Source organism: Crinia signifera, chromosome 3, assembly GCF_055691185.1.
Source record: "Crinia signifera chromosome 3, ASM5569118v1, whole genome shotgun sequence".
Classification (NCBI taxonomy): Eukaryota; Metazoa; Chordata; class Amphibia; order Anura; family Myobatrachidae; genus Crinia; species Crinia signifera.
Window position 1 is genome coordinate 146,138,334 of NC_139219.1, and position 23,009 is coordinate 146,161,342.

The 23,009-nt window shown below is 43.7% G+C and overlaps 1 protein-coding gene across 4 annotated transcripts in view; it reads left to right on the plus strand.

Annotated features, from left to right (window-relative positions):
- LOC146063853 (uncharacterized) overlaps window positions 1-22,394 on the plus strand; it is a 91,606-nt gene extending 69,212 nt beyond the window's left edge. For all 4 annotated transcript variants that reach the window (XM_083176674.1, XM_083176676.1, XM_083176675.1 and 1 more), the window contains one exon: window positions 20,096-22,394. In XM_083176674.1, the coding sequence (XP_083032800.1) occupies window positions 20,096-20,284 (189 nt within the window). In that variant the 3' untranslated portion in view covers window positions 20,285-22,394. The remainder of the gene's footprint in view (window positions 1-20,095) is intronic.
- Window positions 22,395-23,009: the final 615 nt, after the last annotated feature.

Here is a 23,009-nt window from a genome sequence, read left to right on the forward strand (position 1 = left end):
ATGTGTAAAAGTAAATTTTTTTTAAAAATGGCGTGAGGTTCCCCCTCCTGAGCATAACCAGCCCCAGGCTCATTGAGCCGGACCTGGTTTCAAAATACGGGGGACCCCCAGATTTTTTAAAACCAGGTCTGGCTCAATGAGTCCGGGGCTTGTTATGCTCAGGAGGGGGGACCTCACGCCATTTTTTTTCTTTTTTTTTTTAACACAAATTTGCACATTTCCTCAAATTCGCACATTTTCATGACTAAAAATCGCACTTTTTCATGACTAAAAATCACCTATTATCACACCATATCGTACTTTTTTGCCCAGAACACGCAGCTCATTAAATATGCAAATTTGCGGCAAAAGTGCGATAATGTGCGATTTTGGAAAGTGACTAAAACATCCCATGTGATAAACTGGAGAGTGAAAAACAGCCAGCCAATCAGCTCCTACCTGTGATCTTACAGGCTGTGTTTGAAAAATGTCAGGTAGTAGCTGATTGGCTGATTGTTTTTCACTCTCCATTTTATCACTTTTCAAGCTAAGTACATCTCGCCCTAGAAGAGAGACACATACTTGGTGAATCTGTTGAAAGAACATACCTTATATAGGATACTAGTAATCCCACTGTGCATGTGTGAGAAAGAGATGTAGTTTTACACTCTGCCAGCAGATAGCAGCATTTCAGAGACATACAAAGATGACTAGTAAGCCCGCTTGAAGCAAAAGCTTCAAAAGCTTCAAAAGTCTGCTACCTTCTGTGTTTGTGCATGTGTGAGAAAGAGATGTAGTTCCACTCTCTGCTGCAGATGACAGTGTTTTGAAGACTCACAGACACTAAACATATATATATTTTAAACTCCGGGGAGCTGGCACTCTGCTACGGTATGTCAAATAGCCCTGTGCCCTTGATGACGCTCAGCAGCGATGAGCTAGTACAAGTGTGTCTGGGGATCGCGACACTCGGGACTTCATAAATAATACAACCAACAGCCGGTGTATGTTGATGTTTCCGCCCTTTATTAGGGCTTTTTTTTTAAAAAACAGGTTGCTGTGTGTCTATTATGTGTGTTATGAAATAAATAACCTCTAATAATTAGTATGGTGACACATATAACCCCCAACATAAGAGGACTTGAAGCAATAAGACTATATATGCACAATATATTTAATTTGTAACGGAATATCTTTCAAAATCGGCTGGTAATATCAACATACTGTAGCTCTTCCTGTGCAGATAGACGGGCAGTGCTTGCCCTGTCAACAGGAAGGTTTCTTGGCATACCTACCAAGAAAACAAGCAGCTGCTAACTGCATAAATGCAGGTTTCCCCAATGGGTAAGATATATTTATATAAATGTCAGCTGGTCAAGTAAATTAGGTTGTCCTTTCTGTATTAACAGATGGGCTGAGCATGCCTTGTCTTTAAGAAAGGAATCCAGTACCTGGGAAAACAGCGCACCTGCCAAAAAGTCAGCAGTCATTAATTAATGCATGAGAGCAGGATCCGTGTAGAACCCAAAAAAAACTGGCAACATACAAGAATAATTCTATTCCGCCCATTACTCAATAAAGATACAACACCATATAGCTCTTTTGCAATCATAGTCCCTCTGTGACTATAAAAGTGTTGAAGATACTTACCTTCTTTTTTTAATGGATAAATAATAATACTTGAAACTCCATATAACTTATGATCAGTAAGACACAAGGACACCGTAGTTTAAAAAAAAAATGCAATTGTTTGTTTATTTGTATACAATACCAAATTATTTCACATATCAGACAGTTTTAAAGATATATAATAACATATTAAATTTTAAGTAAAAACATTTTGTTTCTTCTCACCTCTGTGCGCCAACAAGAAGACAATCATTCTTGTCCTTTTTGCTTCTTCAAAGTCTACGCCAGCAGATCTCGCACCTGTTTATTTACTCTAAGTTGAACCTTCATCCTTTCGACAACTGTCTTTCTTTCCATTACCAACTCTGCTCTCATTTACCTTGCCCGGCCCCACTGCTGCCTTGTCACTTCTGAGTGCATTTATTAATAAAAATAAAGACAAATTCAAGCAAAATATATTTGAAAAATATATTCAAACTTTATTTCAAGTAAAATGTATATATCATTTTTACTCCACATTATAAAATAGGAAATTCTGGATCAAGATTGGTCCAGAATTCTTACAAACTTGTCCTACAAGAGAAGAATAAGAATTCTCAGATACTATCAGATACTATCTACAAGAAGGTGCTAAATAAATAAGTAGATTATGATTGGTTGCCCATAGCAACATCCATGCGAAACACAACTCTCATCTTAGTAAATTTCCCCCAATATGTCAGAAAATTATATATACAGGTTGAGTATTCCGTATCCGAATATCCGTTATCCGAATTATTCCGAAAACCATACATTCCAGAAAGTGAACAAAAATTTTTTTTTTTTTGCTAAAAGCGCTGCTGGGGACATGATATGTAACTGGCATTACTGGGGACATCTGTAACAGCACTACTGAGGGAATGATATGTAACTGGCACTATATATGTACAAGACAATGATTGCTTGGCATTTAAATTCAGTGCCTGAGATTGTACACAAACTTTGTTTCAGGTTTTGAAACCTTGTTTTATGCACAAATAAAATATATATTTGTGTTAATTTCATGTGTTTGATGTATATGTACAACATAAATGCAGGATACTTCAAGATACATCATTGAAATATTAAAATATTCCGAAATACGGAATAATCCGTTATCCAAAATTCTCCTGGTCCCAAGCATTTTGGATAAGGGATACTCAACCTGTACAACCCAGGATCACAGTTGGATATGAGGATCAACAGGATAAACTGGTTTCATCCCATATAGTAGCGTCGATTTAAAGCTTGTTTGAGCCATGATGAAAGTATATGTTTGAAAGATTCCCCTACATAGAAAAAGGTTGTATTGTCCTGTTCTTTGTGGGAAAAAAATAAAACATTTCCAACCATGCATTTTAAACATATATAATAGTTTATCTTTAAAGATTTGTAAAGAGGGAGTGGGAGGATATAGCCATTGTTGGCGTATACGTTTTTTCCTATAGCAGAGATGGAATGCCCAGGTAGAATAATCCCTTGTATGCTTGGTTTTTATTTATGTATATTTTTTAAACATGTCTTTCTTCAAGTAACAGAAAAATATTTTGTTCTAGAGCAACTTTATATGCGTAGGGGTTATCAGTTACAGCGTTGTCACACACCGTACACATTTCACAAAATCTTTGGAGAAGACAGATTCTTTGCCAAGTTATACAACTGACACTAATTAGAGCTTGTTGTGTAATCTGTAGTTTCTGTTCCTAGGTGTTTTCTTAGAGTATAACTTGCGGAAGAAACTGTAACAAGCAAGAATTTGAATCTAAGTGGTATCATTATCAAGCTGTGTGTTTATTTTTAACAGCAGGCACAGTGGTTTTGATACATACAGTTACATGTGGAGAGACATTTACAAAGTAATGAATTCTAGAAATAGAAGTCAAATGATCTTATTTAAATATATAATTTATTAGCTCATGCACTTTTTTGCCTTTACATTTTGTCCATGCCTAGATGAGACTTTAGTAATTTTAGTATGATGTACATAACTTCACATGATCATTTTTCCATTGTTGGTTGAATTATAGCAATGTATTTAGACAGATATTGTATTGTTTGGATTACTCTTGGTGGGACGATTATAAAATTCAGTGGACAGGGTTGAAAGTTGTACATTAATGTACATTGTGGCCGATGACCTGGCTTAGCAGCCAGAATGGAGGTCGCACCTTGGCTGCAACCTCCATTGTCTTTATATGATATCTCTCTAATTCTGTTCGATTGATATTGTACCAGCTGGCCTTTGACTGTGTTCAGTCTGTTCTTACCCCAGAATATTTTTTTTTTCCTTTCCAAAAATGTGGCTTGTTGAGCCATAATAGGCCTGATAGGCCCGACTGTTCAACTCCAGTGCCATACCAACATGCTAACTATGAGCACCTGTGTCTGGTGCAGGCTGCCTGTGATTCTCAAGCTCCTGCATACTACTCACAAAGACTCCCTACCATCTACCTAAAGCATTCTTTTTTTATTCTGCCCACATGGACCTGACCACCACCGATGTACCATAGTCTTCTGTACACTCACCACCAGGACCTTCTGCTCTACACATGATGAACTTTTTTGTTGATGTGGCCATCCAGATTCCCTGCTTACTATCACCTGCTTCTAACTTTCCAAATTTCCAGGATCTCCTCCCCATTTGTTGGGACTTTGTGCTGTCCAAATATGCTGAGACTCATCTGGATCTCCCAGCGCAGCTGCTGAGCTTGCTTGTGTGCTGACATCTGCTGTTGAGATCATCTGTTGGTTCTCTCCTTGGACTACCTTTCATATGCTCCCCTGGCACTCCTGTCTGCAATGGTGCTAAACAGACTTATCAGTGACTGCATTAATGGGCTTTTTTATCATTTTAGGAATAGATATTTCTAATGAAGCAACAACTTGTAATGTTGCTACAAAAAAGGCCAACAAAATTCTGGCATGTATTAAGAGGGGAATGGAAACTAGGGACTCAAGGGTAATTATGCCACTGTATAAAGCATTGGTGAGACCTTACCTCGAGTACGGAGTGCAGTTCTGGGCCCCACACTATAAAAAGGACATAATAGAATTAGAAAAAGTCCAAAGGCGAGCAACAAAGCTTATTAGGGGAATGGAGAATTTAAGCTATGGGGAGAGATTAAGCAATTTGGGACTATTTACATTGGAAAAGAGATGTTTAAGGGGGGACATGCTCAACATGTACAAGTATATCAAGGGCCAATATAAGGAACTGTCACACACCCTCTTTTCTACTAGAAAGGAATCTAGGACACAAGGGCATGAGTATAGATTAGAAGAAAAAAGATTTAATTCAGCTAGTAGAAAGAATTTCTTTACGGTCAGAACAGTCAAACTCTGGAACTCTCTTCCCAGAGAGGTGGTAACTGCTGGCTCATTAAATGCGTTCAAGGCAAAGTTGGACAAACATTTACTGGATAAAAACATCCATGGGTACAAATAAGAAATATAATCTGTCTGTAAAATATCAGAACCTGGGGCGTGGCTTCGCTGGACATGTGAGCGGTAGTGCTTGCTCGCAGCTCCTGCTCAATACATCCTGGTAAACTATCCTGCATGCGCTCAACACCCTATCTAACGGGTGGCGCAGGTGTGTGAAGTCCCCAGCATCCCTCCGGTACCTTGGGGGTCCAGCTACGCCCGCCGGCTGCACTCCTGAACACCAGATTCCGTCCAGCCGCGCTGAGCCCGGGCGCCATCTTGCCGCGTGCCTCGTGCACGGAGTCAGGACGCGGAGGCTGATAGTGGCGCCTGATCGTGCGGCGCATACGGCACAGCCTCCCCGCTTGGCCACGCACATCCTTACCCCAGCGAGCCCTGCCTGATCCGGCTGAAGCGGCAGCGAGCTCCCACAGTGAGGAGGAGGAAGGAGGACGCCGGTGCCATTTTCCCTGCACAGAGGGACAGCTACATGGGACCTGAATCACTTCTCTGAGCAGCAACAGGTACATACCCCGCCACTGCACTACCCAGGTGAGGCTGGGGACACAGCGACAGGTCACAGAGCCTGTGGAACAGCATCATATACGCCCTATGTACCCTACTGGGGTCTGTCTGTGCTCCCACACTACACCCTAATTACATCACCCACTGGTGCCCCCCTGCTGAAACCCAGGGCCCTGAGCTGTGTTACTAAGCACCCTGATCAAACACCTTGAGTTAATCTGCACGGGCCTGACACGCTGAGCCCACAAGACTCCTACTCTGCACTGCTCCCTTATACCTATAAAGCCTATATCCTTTCCACAGCAAATATGGGAAAGAATAACCGCAGCTCTGCAGCTACCCAGCTGGAGAGGTTTGCCAGAACCCCGCGATCGGCCGCGGAGGCCCCCGACTCTGATGTGACCCCCCAGCCCTCCTTCCGGGTATCTTCCCCATGCAATCCTCCACCCCCGACACCTGAGAGTCCGACAGAGGCCCTGCAAAGAGTATTGGAGGCCGTGACCTCCAGTGAACAGAGGCTGACGGATAAAATAGGACAGGTGCAGCCGGACTTATCCATCATACATCATGACCTGCAAACAGTCCGAGAAAGAGTGAGGGAGGTAGAGACCCGCACGTCCACATTAGAAGACAAACTCTCGCCCCTCACTGACAAGGTCTCAGACCTCTCTTCTCAGGTCACTTCCATCCAGACCAAACTCCAGGACATGGAGGGACGGTTGAGGAGGTGCAACATTCGCATAGTGGGCCTCCCGGAGAAAGAGGAGGGCCAACATCCTGAAGAATTTGTTGAGAAGTGGCTCCGCGACACGTATGGAGCAGATGCATTCTCCCCCTTCTTCTCGGTGGAAAGGGCACACCGGGTGCCTACACGACCCCTGCCCCCTGGCCCCCCCCCCCCTGCACCCTGATCGCAAAGCTCCTTCACTACAGAGACAGAGACACTGTTCTAAGGGTCAACCGCAACAAAGGTCCACTTATGTGGAATGGTCACCGAGTGTCGATATTTCCGGATTTCGCGGTGGAGGTGCAGAAGAGCCGAGCCCAATATGCACAAGTTAAACGGTGACTGAGGGAACTCAATCTGCCGTACTTCATGTTATTCCCATCAAGACTGAAGGTGATCGTGGACGGGGAATCCAAATTCTTCGCTACCCCGAGGGAAGCGTCTACATGGCTGGACACTACAAGACCGGCCAGGCGGGCCGTGCTAGATGATTCGTGAATTTGCTGGCTGTTCATCACTATATGCCTTAATGAGAACGTTGCTGCGGGGATTATGTATACCTGACTTTATGTAGGGATCTGGACTCTATCACCTGTGCCGCAACAGAAACTACCCTATGGCAACTGAGCGTATGTATAAATGTGAGCGGGCAGTGTCTGCTAACTGTTCCTGATAGTCATTGTATACTTTGCCCACCGTTAAACGTCTGTGTTCATTTAAAATCGTTAGTATTGAAAGGAGGGGTGGATAGGCTTCTCCTGTCCACATAAGGGGATTTGTTAGTTAGGGATCCAAGTATGTCAAAGTTCCGGGAGACATGCAGGGTGGGGGGTGGTTGGGTTAGATACCAGTTACTTCTAATGTATCATGTGTTTTTTTTTTTTCTCTACCTGTGTACTTTTATTTTCATTTCTCTATTACCTTTTGTTTTTCTTTTTTTCAATGTATTGCATACATATACAGCTGGTGGGGTGACGCTGGGCTACACGCAGTGGTGGCAGGCGAGAGACTATTCATGTGCAGGTTTACTATATGTTTATGGTTACTCAGTTAAGGTATGGCTCCCAATCTAGTTAAAATTACATCTTGGAATGTCCGGGGTCTTAACGACAAAGTTAAGCGCACACTGGTGCTCAATCAAATCCGCAAATACAAGTCTGACATCATATGCCTGATGGAGACACATTTGACTGGCACCAAGGTCATGTCCCTAAAAAAACCGTGGGTGGGCTGGCTCTATCACTCCTCCCATACACCTTCATCTAGGGGGGTGGCGGTGCTTGTGCGCAGGAATGTCCCTTTTAAAGTGGAGCGAGTGAAGACTGATAAGTAGGGCAGATATGTGTTAATGCTCTGTACTATCCACTCCATTCCCTTACTTCTGCTGGCTATATATATCCCCCTCCCCTACTCAGCAGAGGTCCTTAAACAGGCCGCAGAGTTTGTCGCTGAATTCCCAGATGTGCCCATCATTAGTGTGGGTGACTACAATAACGTTTTAGACCCAACTCTGGATACACACCGCGCGACAGGGACCCCAGGGAGGGCTGGTCATAGACAATTCAGAGCACTGACAGAGGGTATGGGACTAGTTGACGCTTGGCGTCATAAACACCCCGCCACCAGGTGGTTCTCTTGCTTCTCCCCCACGCACTCCACTTTCTCTAGAATTGATCTGGCCCTGGTGTCCCAGACCCTTCTCCCTAAAATTCACTCCATCACATATGAATCCAGAGGCATATCAGATCATTCTCCCTTGACTCTTGACGTACAGATGGGTGGGCATAGGGGCCAGTCATTCTGGAAACTGAATAAGTTTTGGTTGGTGGGCATGGGTGGGGGGGAGGAATTAGTGTCCGCCTGGAGAGAATTTTTAGAGCTAAACAAGGACACCGCTCCAGTCACAGTAATATGGGACGCCTTCAAATCCCATGTTAGAGGCTCACTGATAAAAAAGATAGTAGCCCTTAAAAAAACGTATAAAAAGACAGAGATGGAACTAGAATCTGCCTGCCGACAGCTTGAGGATGTGTATTTGGAAGACGGCCTTGACTCATCTAGACGAGAGTGGCTCTTGGCCCAAGAGGCATGGTTTGAATGCCTCGGGGACAAAGCCAAATACAAACTACTATATACTAAACACTCCCAGTATGCTTTTGGTGACAGGCCTGGCAGTTACTTGGCCCGGTTGGCAGATTCAGAGAAAACCAACAATACTATATGCGAGATCCCTTCCCCACAGGGAGTTTCCTACACTAGTACCCAGGAGATTGTCGGCCAGTTTGTAGAATACTATCAAACTTTATACAGCTCTAAACTGACACATGACACACCTGCCATACAGCGCTATTTGGACCAGATTGCTATGCCTATGTTGACCCCTGTAGATAAGGAGACCTTGGACTTGCCCCTCAGAGTGGAGGAGGTGGAACTGGCTATCAGAGCCTTCCCGGCTGGTAAAGCACCGGGCCTTGACGGTCTTCCTATAGATTTATATAAAAAACATATTTCCTTCTATGCCCCTACTCTGTTAAAGTTATACAATGAACTATTTTCCCACGGCTCCCTGCCTCAATCTATGATGGAGGCTGCTATAGTGGTTCTGCTAAAACCTGATAAGAACCCATGCTCCGTAGAATCCTACAGGCCTATATCCCTCCTACCCATAGACATTAAAATCCTCGCTAAAATCCTGTCACTCCGCCTTAATACCGTGATCACCAAAATTATCCACCCTGACCAGCCCGGCTTTATGCCGGGCAAGTCAACTATGATCAATTTGCGTAGACTGTTTACCCACTTGCAGAACCCCCGCGGGGATGCGGATGCCTCCATAGTGGTCTCATTAGACGCCGCCAAGGCCTTTGACTCGATTGAGTGGGAATTCCTTTGGCTCACCCTGGCCAAAGTGGGTATTGGCCCTGCCTTTATCAAATGGGTTCGCCTGCTCTACGCCTCCCCGCGGGCCAGGGTATCTGTAAATGGATATATGTCATCTCCGTTTGATCTGGGTAGGGGAACCCGGCAGGGTTGCCCACTGTCACCCACCCTATTCGCCATCGCAATAGAGCCCCTGGCCTGCCTGGTACGCGATTCATCGGCGATCGCAGGATTCAAGGTGGGGCACACAGAGGAAAAAATAGCGCTGTATGCAGACGACATTTTATTGTTTATCTCTGACTATGCTACTTCCATGCCCCCACTCTTAGATATTATTAACATGTTTGGCACGTACTCCGGCCTTAAAATAAACTGGGACAAGTCCTGTGTACTTCCATTTCTAGGCGATATCCCGGAGGCCCCTGATATCCCGCTTCCACTAAGATGGGTAAACTCTTTTAAGTATCTAGGGATTCATATATCCAATGTCCCATCCCAGTATATCTCCCTAAATATTCAGCCACAACTGGCATACCTGAAATCCAGGATTTCAGTATGGGGCAAATTGCCCTTGACAGTTTCAGGGAGAATAAGTCTTATTAAAATGACAGCTCAGCCTAAGCTTCTATACACACTACAACATGCACCGACATATATACCCCTTCAGACATTTAGTAAATTGATGGCCTACTCTCCTCTATTATCTGGGCTGGTAAGAGGGCCCGTATCAAATTAAACACACTAACGCAGACGCGAGAGGGCGGGGGCTTGGCGGTCCCTTCCTTCCGGCTATACTACCTCGCGGGGCAGTTGGCGCATCTCCTGAACTGGATTGGTGAGGGAGCGACGGATGGGCTCCCCTCGTTGCTAGTTACACATAGACTACCTGGACTGACCCCACTACATGTTTTACTGAGCGACAACGTTAAGTTAATAGACATGCCACTGTTTAAACAAGCGGTTATGATATGGCGGCAGTCTGGCCGCCTACTGTCAGCAACTGGGTTTGACCCAGACACCCCCCTGGATGGCACCAGAGCACTTCCCGAGCTATTGGGGCTCCAAATCCGTGAATTTTGGGGTACATGGGGTGTTACTTCAATCGGCCAAATTTACTCAGATAACGTACTTATGTCATTCCAGCAGATAAGGGACGAATACCAGGTGCCCAATGCGCACTTCTATCGCTACCTCCAGCTCTGTCATGCATGTCAGGCACAATTCCCTGTGAGCCCCCCAGAACTCAGGTGCTCACCTGTTAAAAACCTGCTGGTGTCTGGTGGACCCTCCCGGGCTGTCTCTAGGTTTTACGCAGCCATTCTAACAGCACAACATGCTCCCGGTCTGCCTCACCTTAAGACGAAGTGGGAGCTGGAAGTCGGCCCGATTTCAGAGGAGGATTGGGAGTCGGCCCTGGGGAGCCCACGCATATCAACCACTTCCTCCAGATACCAGCAGATCCAACTATATATATTACACAGGGTCTACCTGACCCCCACTAGGCTATGTAAAATGGGAGGTAGAAACGATTCTATGTGTCCTAAATGCAAGTCCCATGAAGGCTCATTCTGGCACTTACTGTGGAGCTGTCCAATACTATCTACTTTCTGGCAAGAAATAATCGCGTCAATAGTATCCACAGGCATCCCCCGTAACATCTTTACCCCAAGCTTTTGTATCTTATCGTTTATGGACGTGGATAGCCTTGATAAGAATATGATGAGGTATGCGGTCAATTTATGTACTCTGGCCAAAGTGTGTGTGGCTAGGAAATGGATGGCTCCAGAGGGCCCTACACAGAGGGAGTGGCTCTCTCTGACCAATTCAGTGGTCAGGCACGAAAAATTTGTATATGCATCCAGAGCCTCTGAGAGAAAGTATCACAAAATATGGGACCTGTGGATAGACTCACCCCTTATGCACCCAACTGTCTAAGCCTTAATGAATATAATAAATGCTCAATTACAGTTCGACCATAAGTAGGGGAGATGAGAAGGATGAGGAGGGAGGAGAGCGTGTGCCCATGTGCACCCGCCCAGCTACACACAACCAAGAAGTGAAGCCACACTTTTAGGGATCCATTTTAGTTTTCTGTTTTTTATTTCTTTTACTATATTTAACAATGGGAGTCCTTTATCACAAGGTCTGTCAGACTATTATACTCGTTTACATAATTATATGTACCAATCGGAACATCAAGCCACGCTGCCTTCCCATACTCGTGTGTTGTTAACATTCTGGAACAGAAAGTACTCCACCAACATATGCTGTAACTTTTTATTCTCTTCATATATCTTCTTTTTTTTATTTTCATTTCGTTGTTTTGTTGTTCTGCATAAGTTGTAAAATGCACTGAAAACCAAAATAAAAATTTACTGAATTTAAAAAAAAAATATCAGAACCTACCAAATCAGCAATGGATATCTATACCAGGTTGAACTAGATGGACGCAAGTCTTTTTTCAGCCTTACCTACTATGTAATGTAACTATGGGCCTTATTTTGGTTCATTCTTTCTGACAAAATCCTTCTTAGATGGACAAAACCATGTGCACTGCAGGGGGGGCAGATGTAACATGTGCAGAGAGAATTAGATTTGGGTCATTTTGTTTCTGTGCAGGGAAAATACTGACTGCTTTATTTTTACACTGCAATATAGATCTCACTTTGAAGTAAAACCCCACCCAAATCTAATTCTCTCTGCACATGTTACATCTGCCCCACCTGCAGTGCACATGGTTTTGCCCATCTAAGAAGGATTTTTCAGAAAGAATGAACCAAAATAAGGCCCTATGTAACTTGGGTAGAATGCTTGTGAGAGCTCTTTGATACAGCTGGTCCTTGACAGATCAGCAGCTCCAGGATGATCTGGAGACATTACCACTCAGCTACCTCTATACAGATTGGATGAAATTGAGACAGAAGGATATTGACTATATCTACCATGGGATCACCTTGAGTGACTACTACAAAGAGAAGAGGATTCCACATGGGTTCAGGGTACGCAATTCACCCACCATTGGACGTAACAATACAGCATTTTGCAAACATTGGATCACTGTATTGAATAAGTGCCGCTTCAATCTCCTACTCCTAATGATCGAGGAGTATGCTAGGGAACTGGCAGTAGCAAAAGAAAGGATAGCATCCTTTGAACTGACTCATTTGAAGGCATTCCAGGACGACAGCTCCCAGGATTGGGAAGAAAAAATGAAAAAACAAATTGCCAGCTACAAACGGGACTAAGTTCAGTTCAAGAAAGATAAATTGAGCAGGGTTATGATTACGAGCATTATAGAGTCTATCAGTGGGCGAATAACAGTGACCGACAGCGTACAAGGAGGTTCAAGCCACATAATTTTCACCAACTTTGGCAATTGGATTCATCTCAGGAACCTGGGTCTAACAGCGAATCTGACATACCAATTGATAATATCAATACCAATAGTCAACCCCCTTTAGGCGTTGGACTTCGCCGGTGTCACAAAGGGGGGCAAAGGCAGTGGGAGAGCAATTGGAAAAGGACGAGGCAAAGTCGGTCGTCCACCACTGCACCCGAGAACTTGATCTTCATTTTGTCACATCATCCACTCACAGCCATCGAAGAACAATTTCTACGGCGAGGATTGTCGTTTGCTCCAACAGTACACCTTGATGAAATGCAGCGGTCGGTGGAAAAGTATTTTATTATTATTATTATAATTTTATTTATAAGGCGCCACAAGTGTTTTGCAGCGCCGTACAAAGGAACAATACAGGGAGACAAAACTTGGCATAACATTGAATAAATAACAAAAATACAGTACAAATAAAGAGCACCACAGTTCAATACACATTACAGCTTAAATGTAAGTAGTGAGGACCCAATCAACATACAACTAGAGGCTTGAGGCCAATGATGGAGATGAGTATGAAGATGGTCACTGAGTGTTGGAGTAAAGGAGAGCTGTGAGTGAAATGTGAAGAGAAGTGGGCTTTGACAACAGGAGGGAAGAGGGCCCTACTCGGAGGAGCTTACAATCTAGTAGGAAGGGGAGACAGACAGATTACAAGAGGTGCAAGCAAGGGGGTGGTGGTTAGATAGCAGGATGTAAACAGGCAAGGGGTCGGAGAACCAGCTGGTTTATGCAGTGGAAGGGTACACTTTGATGAATAGGTGAGTTTTCAGTGCCCTAGTATAAGTAGTATAAGTATAAGCTATAGCTGAATCATAAGCTGAGTATAAGCTGAATCATCAATTGAAATTACATGAATTCTTTAAAGACAGCAAGGCTATACCTTCAGTTGATGAGGGTTCCCCTCTCCCTCCCGCCCTACAGTAGCTTCAGAAAAGGTCTAAATTCAACCGTGTTTCTAGTAATGCCTCTATCAAAACCTATAATCGGTTACTAGATCAGAAGGTACGTGTAGAGGCCATTCAAGGTCCCAAATATGACAATTGACAAAACCTGAATGCTAAAGAAACAAAAGCTCACTGTGACTTAGCTCATTATACGGACATTATCATACGTCCCGCTGACAAAGGTGGGTTGATAGTGGCGCAGTAACTGCTGAACTGTACAGACAGTTATCGGAGGCTAAAGTTTATAGAGCCCTGAATAGAGACCCTACTTTGACTTTTAACAAACGTCTACTCGACAGACTTGAAGCAGCCGTGTAGGCTAAGGTGATTGACAAAGGATTGCTCAAAGCTCTGTATAATGAAACACAGATGGTACCCACTCTATATTCCTTGCTGAGAATTCAAAAGTCTCTGGAAAATTCCCCAGTCATTTCTGGACACCATCTTGCAACCCTGCATTGTTAACCACCCTCGCCAATTATTGGATACAACTATGTTCCTTAACAGGTTGATGAACATCAATGAGGTCCCTGTTGGGACACTACTCTGCAGCATGGACATTTGAAGTCTATACACCATTATTCCAAATCATGATGGCATGGCAGCGGTGAGACGTTTGATACAGGACAATCCCCATTATACAGGTTCCAATATTGATTGTATTATAGATCTGCTTGAAATGGTGTTAACTTGCAATTATTTTCTCTTTGATGGAGTGTTTTATGTGCAGACATCAGAGTGTGCGATGGGGTTTTCAGTGCATATACTGTAGGTACTCAGCTGAGGATGATGCGATGTTTACAACCAATTTGCTCACATACCAGCGTTACATTGTTGACCTGTTCATCATGTGCACAGGGGAACAGAGCACTCTTGAAACCTTTATTAGTAGGCATAACTCCTCTGGTCATCTGGTCCAATTTACTTAAACATCAGCACTGAACAGGTCCACTATTTAGATGTACAGGTTAGCCTCCACCAGGGCAGAATTATCACAGAATTATATTGTAAGTCTACAGATCGGAACACAATCCTTCACACCAGCAGTTTCCATCTGCCCAATTTGAAATTCTCGCTTCCTTACTCCCAATTTTTGCGAGCGATTAGAATTAGAAAATAGATAAATAGATGCAACCCTGAATATTGCTCATGTCAGAGATTATCGGTACTCAGTACATCGGTGTGAGTCACACTGAGCATATGTTGTGATGGGTTGTATCAGTGGGTGTGATCGGTGATCTTGGTAATTGGAATGAGCATAAAACAAAATTGGTGGTTTTTAATTACCGTAATTAAAAATGAACAGTAATTCATTTCGATTTCAATTTTTTAGTTGCCTTGGCCATGTTTTAATACACTCGTATGTAAGATTTCACGATCTTGGCTTGTAAACTGTGGATTTGTATAGAAAGACAGACAGATGGACAACATTTCACTTTTATATAGTAGACATCTTGTAAATGTATTGCAAAAAGTGCTATTCGTACCAGCCCCTGTTCCAGTAGTATTTTGCAACACAATCAATAGTACAATGTAAATTGTGCTCCTTACTTGTAGTACCACCACTTATTTATGCCAGCACCTGTTATACTGGTATTCTGTAACACAGTCAATCATATACTATTTGAAATTTAAAAGACAGTTTTCTCAGATACCATCAACAATGACATGTTGTCGTGAGATGAATATGAGTGATTGCAGGTAATAAGCACGTTTATGGTGCAAAAGCTGTCTATATTAGCATCAAACATGTCATAAGGAAGAAAAAGGAACACATCTTTACATAAATAGAATAAGAGCATGTGTTGATTTATCTATTACACAAAATGCTTGTTCATAGATGCTGCTGAAATAAGTTATTAGTACCATTACTTGCTCCAACTGTATTTTGCAACAGTCAGTGATACAATGTAATTCCTGTTCCTTATTTTTTAGTACTACAGCCCCGGACACACGGGGCGATATGCTCGCTAAGCGATTAACACTAAACAAGCATATTGCCCAGTGTTTTTTTCTTTTCATCTGCGACCACACATGGTCGCTGATGAAAGCGAGAAACTACCGGGTTAAGTCACCAGGGGAACCCGCTGGTCACAGGAGCATGATGCGGGAGTTGCAACCAGCGACCATTGCAGGGCTGGTCGCGAGAGCACGCTCCCGGCGACAATCGCCCCGTATGCACAGGGATATGGTCGCTTAGCAACCATATCCCTGGTGATTCTTGCTAGAAGCGCCCCGTGTGTACAGGGCTTTATAGTTGTAATCTACAGTATGCCAGCACCTGGTACAATGGTATTTTTTAACACAATCAATGATACCATGTACCTCATGTATAGTCTGGAAATTGCTATTTGAAGTTCAAAAACATCTTATTCTAACTGCATCAGCTCTTATTTTAGGGAGAGTAATGGAGCCTACACACGGGGCGATTTCAGGGCATTTTTTAGGCAATCTCACTAAATCACTTAAAAAATGTCCCCACATCACTCCGGGTGTAGAGGCCACAGCGATAGCAATGCGTGACCCCACAAGTTGCTATCACCCGGTGATTAATATCCAGAGATCACTGGCCATGACAGATCGCTCCGCACTCATTGCTGGCACATCGCTGTGTGCTTAGTGTTCTAAGCGATCTAGCATTGCTCACAACGCTCAGCACATCTCCCCATGTATAAGATGAGAGCATATATTGATTTATATATTGCACAATATGCTTGTCCATACATGCTGGTGAATCACACATACCATGCTTATATCGGTTTGTTAAATGTCAATACTCAATAATCATATTAGTGGTACAAGAGCTTTCTTCAATGATTTCAAGTAATGGTCCTTGAGAGACAGGTAGACACATCTACAAAAGGAACCGGTCTCAGATGAGCGTCTCCCAGCATGCTCCCCTGTCGAATGGGGCACTCGCACGTCAGAGACGCTCGCGTGCCCCATTCTCGGCAATGGATGCATAAGTGTGTGAGAGGCTCGCGCATCCACAACTGCGGGATTGCCATCCACCAGATACTTGTTTGTTATTACAGGAGGAGCTGGCTTTAGAGGCCGCTATTAGCTTATTTCTGTGTGTGCCATACACAGTGAACACAGTGAGTGAGAGAACATACTAGGTGTCCCAGCCTAGACTGAAGGAAGTATTGAAATCTGCTTTTGGTAGAGCCCCGATTTACTCTGATGGGAGTGATCTCAGCGCAAAGAAAATGTAGTCTGGTATACTAATAAGATTTCCACTGAGTTTGTAAAATACAAAGAGATGAGGCTCAGTTGTAGGGATATAATTATATAACCATAGGTTTATATAGGTAAAATTAATTCATTCATATCATCTGCGTGTGTAAAAAGTTTCTAATTGGAGACTTAGGGCCTGATTCTGGTTCACTCGCAAAAGCAAATGCTCTCTCTAATGGACAAAACCATGTGCACTGCAGGGTAACATGTGCAGAGAGAGTTAGATTTAGATGAGTTATTTTGTTTCTGTGCAGAGTAAATACTGGCTGCTTTATTTTTACACTGCAATATAGATATAAGTTTGAAGTACAAATCCCACCCAAAACTCTCTCTGCACGTTACATCTGTCCACCTACAGTGCACATGGCTTTGTCCATTAGGGAGAGAATTTGCTTTTTGGCAGTGAACCAGAACCAGGCCCTTACTATATAAAGCTGTCTTCAACAAGCAGTGCTACAGTGGATAAATAGATCAGCATGTGTTGATTCAGTTACGTAGATAAAGGTTGCGAGATAATTTCCTCCCATCCCGGGAGAGAATTCAGCAGTCTGGGATGAACGCTTGATATATTAAAAGTAACATTTTAAATTGAGTGCCACAACTTAGAGTCCTTTCTTCTTCTTGATGGTTTTTGTCTTCTCTATGACCCTCTTTTCCTTCCATGCTCAACTGTGACATGCCCATGTGGTTGGAGGCAGGAGTGAATAGAGTAGTTCTCATGGTAGTAAAAGGAAAATACAACACTTACCCTAAATTACAGGCAGTCCATCTTCTGAGGGGCCTGGGACTTTTGGTGCTTACAATAAATTTGTCACTTTCAGCAGTATCCTATTAGTCCCATACACTTTGGGCGTGATATTGCTATCAATAACTGATTGTCATTGTAGAGGTATCCAATTAGAGGCCATTATTATTGCGGGTCTGCCCGCTGTTTATCTGGTGGTTATGCTTCACGTGTCTGGTACCCAATTATACCCGTTAACATTGGGTATCCTCTGGGAAAGGATTCCAGTAACCAGGTCAATAGGAAGGACCCGGCGTATCTATTAGCAGTGTTAAAGTACTGCTGTTAATAGGATACCTCTCTTAGGAAGTGTGCAATGATGGGCAGGGTTCAAACTCTTTTTGAGGCTATGCGCTGCAGTAGTACAGCCGCAACTCATGTGATCCAAAAAACTCAGTTCAATGTAAGGTCAGTCATCACTCTTCAAGACGACGGCATGCCACTGTCGCTGACTCTGAAGCTAGTCTCTACTGGCACCCAAGGCTGCGAATGCATGTCTGCAGGGGATCCCGGTGTGCGAAGAGGTGAGCAGGTAGCCATTCGGGCGGCAGGTGGTGTTTGGTGGACTTGCAAAGCTGCAAAATTCACAGCTTTGTGAGTCAACCAGAATAAGGTCCATAGTGAGAGTAAAGGTCCATACACACACTGGGCGATTTTGCCCAGCGGGTATGCTGACCGATGATGGTGAAAATCGCTGGGCTGAAAAACCCTCAGTGCATACACACTGAAGGTTTTTCATCCGTTTTAGCAATTTACCCAGGTGTGGACGACTTTCCATAGCAGGAGGCTATGGATAGCCGCCCACCCTGTCGCTCATCTGCTGGTAATACTAGCAGATGAGCTGCCAGGCCAGCAATGATGCTTTCTTTAAAAATGTGCAGGTGAGTTTGAGCACCTTTACGGTGGTCTCTTCAGTATAAAAATAAAGACACCTGTGGTTGGGGTGGACTGAGACCAAGTGGTAAACAATATATATTTCTGCTATTAGGCAAAACCAATTTCTGGCCAAAATAAAATGAATATCTGAAATTTCTCTTTTGTATGTATGTATTCAGTACCTTCATGTTTGGCAGCAGTCACCCACTGGTACTAAAAAAATGTGCGGTTCCATGAAAACACTGGGCGTTCTCAAGTAAATCCAACGATAGTGCGGGCAGCAGATGGCAGCAGCCCGCCTGCTTCCCGTACAGGCCGCCCACAGATCAGCGGCACCATAGAAGTGTCTCTGATCTGTGTGTGCTGGAGAAATCATTCCATGGTCGCAGACCATCAAATTATTTCTCCCCCGCACCCATGTGGGTGCGAGGTGGGAGCGGCCAGCACTGTAGGCGGCGGGCAGCGTTGCATGTGGTCCAGAATAAGGTCCTACATGCGGGTGTAGCTATTCTTAGCATGTTCACATGCTTAGGCATTTTGGGTAGACTGAGCCTATTTCAGTTCAGTTTTCAGTATTCAGTTTTTTGACCAACAAAAAGTTAAGAGCCAACAGCATCTTTATATTTAATTTGCCTTAAAATACTTTTTTTCATGGAATAATCAATCGCATGAAAAGCACCCAAATGTGATTGACAGCAGGTCCTGTGCCCATCGCATAGGGGCCTGTGAGTCGCATCGGCTGCAGAAGCAATCTGTTTCTATTGCTTCCACACCAGGCAGACTTGGCTGGAATCGCGTGTGATATATTGAATGCGAAAGGACCACATGCAATATATTCTGCCACCCGTGAAGATCCCGGACGGCTCAAGTGCGAAGTGTGGGTGACTTCTCCAAAGTGAAAAGTCACCCTAGTGTATGACCAGCTTAAAGGTGCCCATACACTGCCTGCGACGTCTCGCAGCAGTGTACGGACACCCGATGGACTGCAAGCCGCGGGGACCTTCCGGCGGCAGGGACACATGCGATCCGTTGTGATGGATCGCATGCGTCACTGCTTAGCGCCCGTCCCAGAACGGGTGATCGGACGGCCAGCCGGTCCGACCACCTAGTCGGGTCCGATGCGCACGGGACCGCGCATCGGACCCGACTACATGTCAGGGAGATGCGATTTGGTCCGATTTCACGGGCCGATTGGTCGTAATCGTCCGAAATCGGACCAAATCGCCTTGCTGTATGCCCAGCTTAAGACTTATCACCCTCATGAAAGTAAGTTGTACTTCAGGGGCAAATACTGTAGTGTGGGTATGTTTGGGAACCCATTTGTCATCTTTGACTTCTGTCATATCAGCAAACAATCCTGTAAGCCAGGCATGGCCAAACTGCGGCCCTCCAGCTGTAGTGAAATTACACATTCCAGCAGGTCTTGCCATAGTTTTAGCATTCCCTAATAGCAAAACTGTGGCAAGGCATGATGGGACTTGTAGTTTCACAACAGCTGGAGGGCCATAGTTTGCCTACTCTAAGCAGTCACAAAGAAACAGCTTTCACAAAGTATGTGATCATCTTGCAATGCTCTGCTGTTAAATTATCCCTAATGTATTGGATAACAAGCAGTTTTACAAATAGCAGTCAGCATTTGAAATATACAGTAATAATGTTTTTTGTTTTGTATACAGATAGCAAATAAGGAGAATGAACTGCTGCACATTTCTTCAAGAATAGAGATCTTGGACAAACGTGTATCAGCTGCTAAGTCTGAGCAGTCTCTGCATCGGTCTCTGCAGCCAGTCAGATGGAAGGAGATCTCAAACCTGGCGGATTCCATGAAGAAACTTCACAGATCTTTAACTGATCTTTCATTTTAATAGTTATATCCCTAATGGCTTTTTTTTTTAAAGGCATTGGAACGCTTCCTCATAAGCATTCTCTAATTAAGATATCAATGTGTTAATATCTTATCATTCATTACTGCACAGTTTGCAATTTGATATGTATCTCTCTATAACAGTGCACAGAACTATAGCAAGGTGTTTGATTCATAATATGCTTTCATTTATCTTTATCTCTAATATCCTTCCTCTCATCCCTTTCATTAACAAGGGTGAATTGCTGAAGCTTTTGCCTACAAGAAGTAACAGCCCAATAAATATGGATATAGTAAATAAAAAGAGCTTGTAATGTATGTAGGTATTTTTCATGTGCATGGCCACAAATATAACACAAATTGTACAGAATACAGTATATAAAAAACAATCATTACAATCAGCAGCTAATTAAAAGTGCAGAGCACACTTTTATTTATCGGCCCAGGAAATGTGCCTGTAACAGGGATGACTCCATATGCCCTCCTGCAGCTGACACGGGATACGGTCATTGTGTCACCAGCAAGTTGTCATAAGGTTTACACCTTATTAGGTCGACATTGCATTTAGGTTGACATGAGTCTAGGTCGACATGGGTTTGGTTGACATGGTCATTAGGTCGACATGGGTTAGATCAACAGTCAAAAGGTCGAGATGGGATTTTTCACTGTTATTTGAGCCGACATGTGCCGACAGGCAGTATTTCATGCCCTACCACCCACTAGGGCGTGGGGGGAGAATAAAATAGTGTGCCCAGCATAGCGAAGCACTGAGCCCAAAGCATGGCGAGCCATGCGAGGGGACGCGGTAAACTTTAACCTGTGTCCATGTCGACGGTGTCGACATTAGGGTAAAAACACTGAAAAACCCCTTGTCGACCTTTTGTCTGTCGACCTAACCCATGTCGACCTTATGACCCCGTCGACCTAACTCATGTCGACCTTCCTGCATGTGGACCTAGACACATGTCGACCTAAATGCATGTCGACTTAATGACGATCTAACAACTTGCTGGTAACCAACTGATCCACACCCGCTGACACACACATGCACAATTCTGACCATGTTTTAGTTGTAACCACAGTACAATGTGAATATGCTGGAGAGGTTGTTTTAAGATCACCGTACAATATTCCAATTTTCATCCAAGTGAACAACATGTTTAACCAGCTAAATTATCAAGACGTGTGACAGTCAGTCAGCTTTTCTATCTAACTGAAAGATTTATTGTAGGTGCTTAAGGCCCATACACACTTGACGATTTTCATCTGAAAATCGCTCAAAACAACCGTTTTGAGAGATTTTCAGCCGAAAATCGCCTAGTGTGTATGCCCCACAGATTGGCGACTAGCGATGATGCGCGCTCCCGCATCATCGCTAGTTAGGTGGGCAATCTGCTGGTTTTAAGGCCCATACACACTAGAAGATTTTCGTTTCCAAAGACTTTGCCAAAATCTTTGATAGATATATCTTTTAGGAGATTTTCAGGAGGCGAAAGACTTTGCTGAAAATCTTTCATATAAAAGGATATTTACATAATGGGAGGGGTTAAAATTCCAAGGGTGGGAGCAGGGGCCATGTTATTCAGTGCATTTCTTTTCTTGGGGCCTGATTCAGAACTGATTGCTGCGCTGCGTATATTCAGAGCCCAGCGATCAGGTAAATGCCGCCCTGCCCAGAGTAATCCTGCCAATGTGCATAGCTATGATTTTATTTTGCAGCCGTATTGCCCATTACTTGTTATACACACCAGTACACCTTATGCCACACACCGCGATTCCCATTACACATTATGCCACACACATGATGCCCATTAAGCCACATACCATAATGCCAGGGTCTTAATGCTCGATGCCAGGGGCTTAATGCTCGATGCCAGGGCCCTTCATTATCGATCCCAGGGCCCTTCATGCTCGATGCCAGGGGTGGGGGTGAAGTGCTCGTTGCCATGGGGGAGTTTTAAGAGCAGTGAGAGTAGCAGCCCAGTCGAGAGTGAGTATACATTGCTGCCAATATTCATTGGTGACCAGTATTGCCAGTAATATATACATTGCTGGCATGTTCCAGCAATGTATATATTACTGCATTTAAAATAACATATGTGCCCATTGGTGCCAGATATATATATATATATATATATATATATATATATATATATATATATATATATATATATATATATATATATATATATATATATATATATATATATATATATATATTTATTTATTTATTACTGGCTTATAAATAACATTGGTGCCCAGTGGTGCCAGTAATATATACATTGCTGGCATGTGCCAGCAATGTATATATTACTGCATTATATATATATATATATATATACTACATTATAAATATCATTGGTGGCCAGTGGTGCTATTAATATATACAGCAATGTATATATTTCTGGCTTATGTGTCATTGGTGCCCAGTGGTACAGTAATATATACATTGCTGGCATGTGCCAGCAATGTATATATTACTGCCTCAAAACAAATTCATTGGTGCCCAGTGGTGCAGTAATATATACATTGCTGGCATGTGCCAGCAATGCATATATCACTGCCTTAAAACAACTTCATTGGTGGTCAGTGGCGTTATCTGCACACAGCAGGAGCAGGGAGCACGCAAGTCAGCCGGGGGGGCGGGGCTTTCTGCTGGGCGGCGGGGCGGCCCGTCGGGCTGTATGTCCGGGCGGGGGTGTGTGTGGAGCAGAGAAGCTGTCACT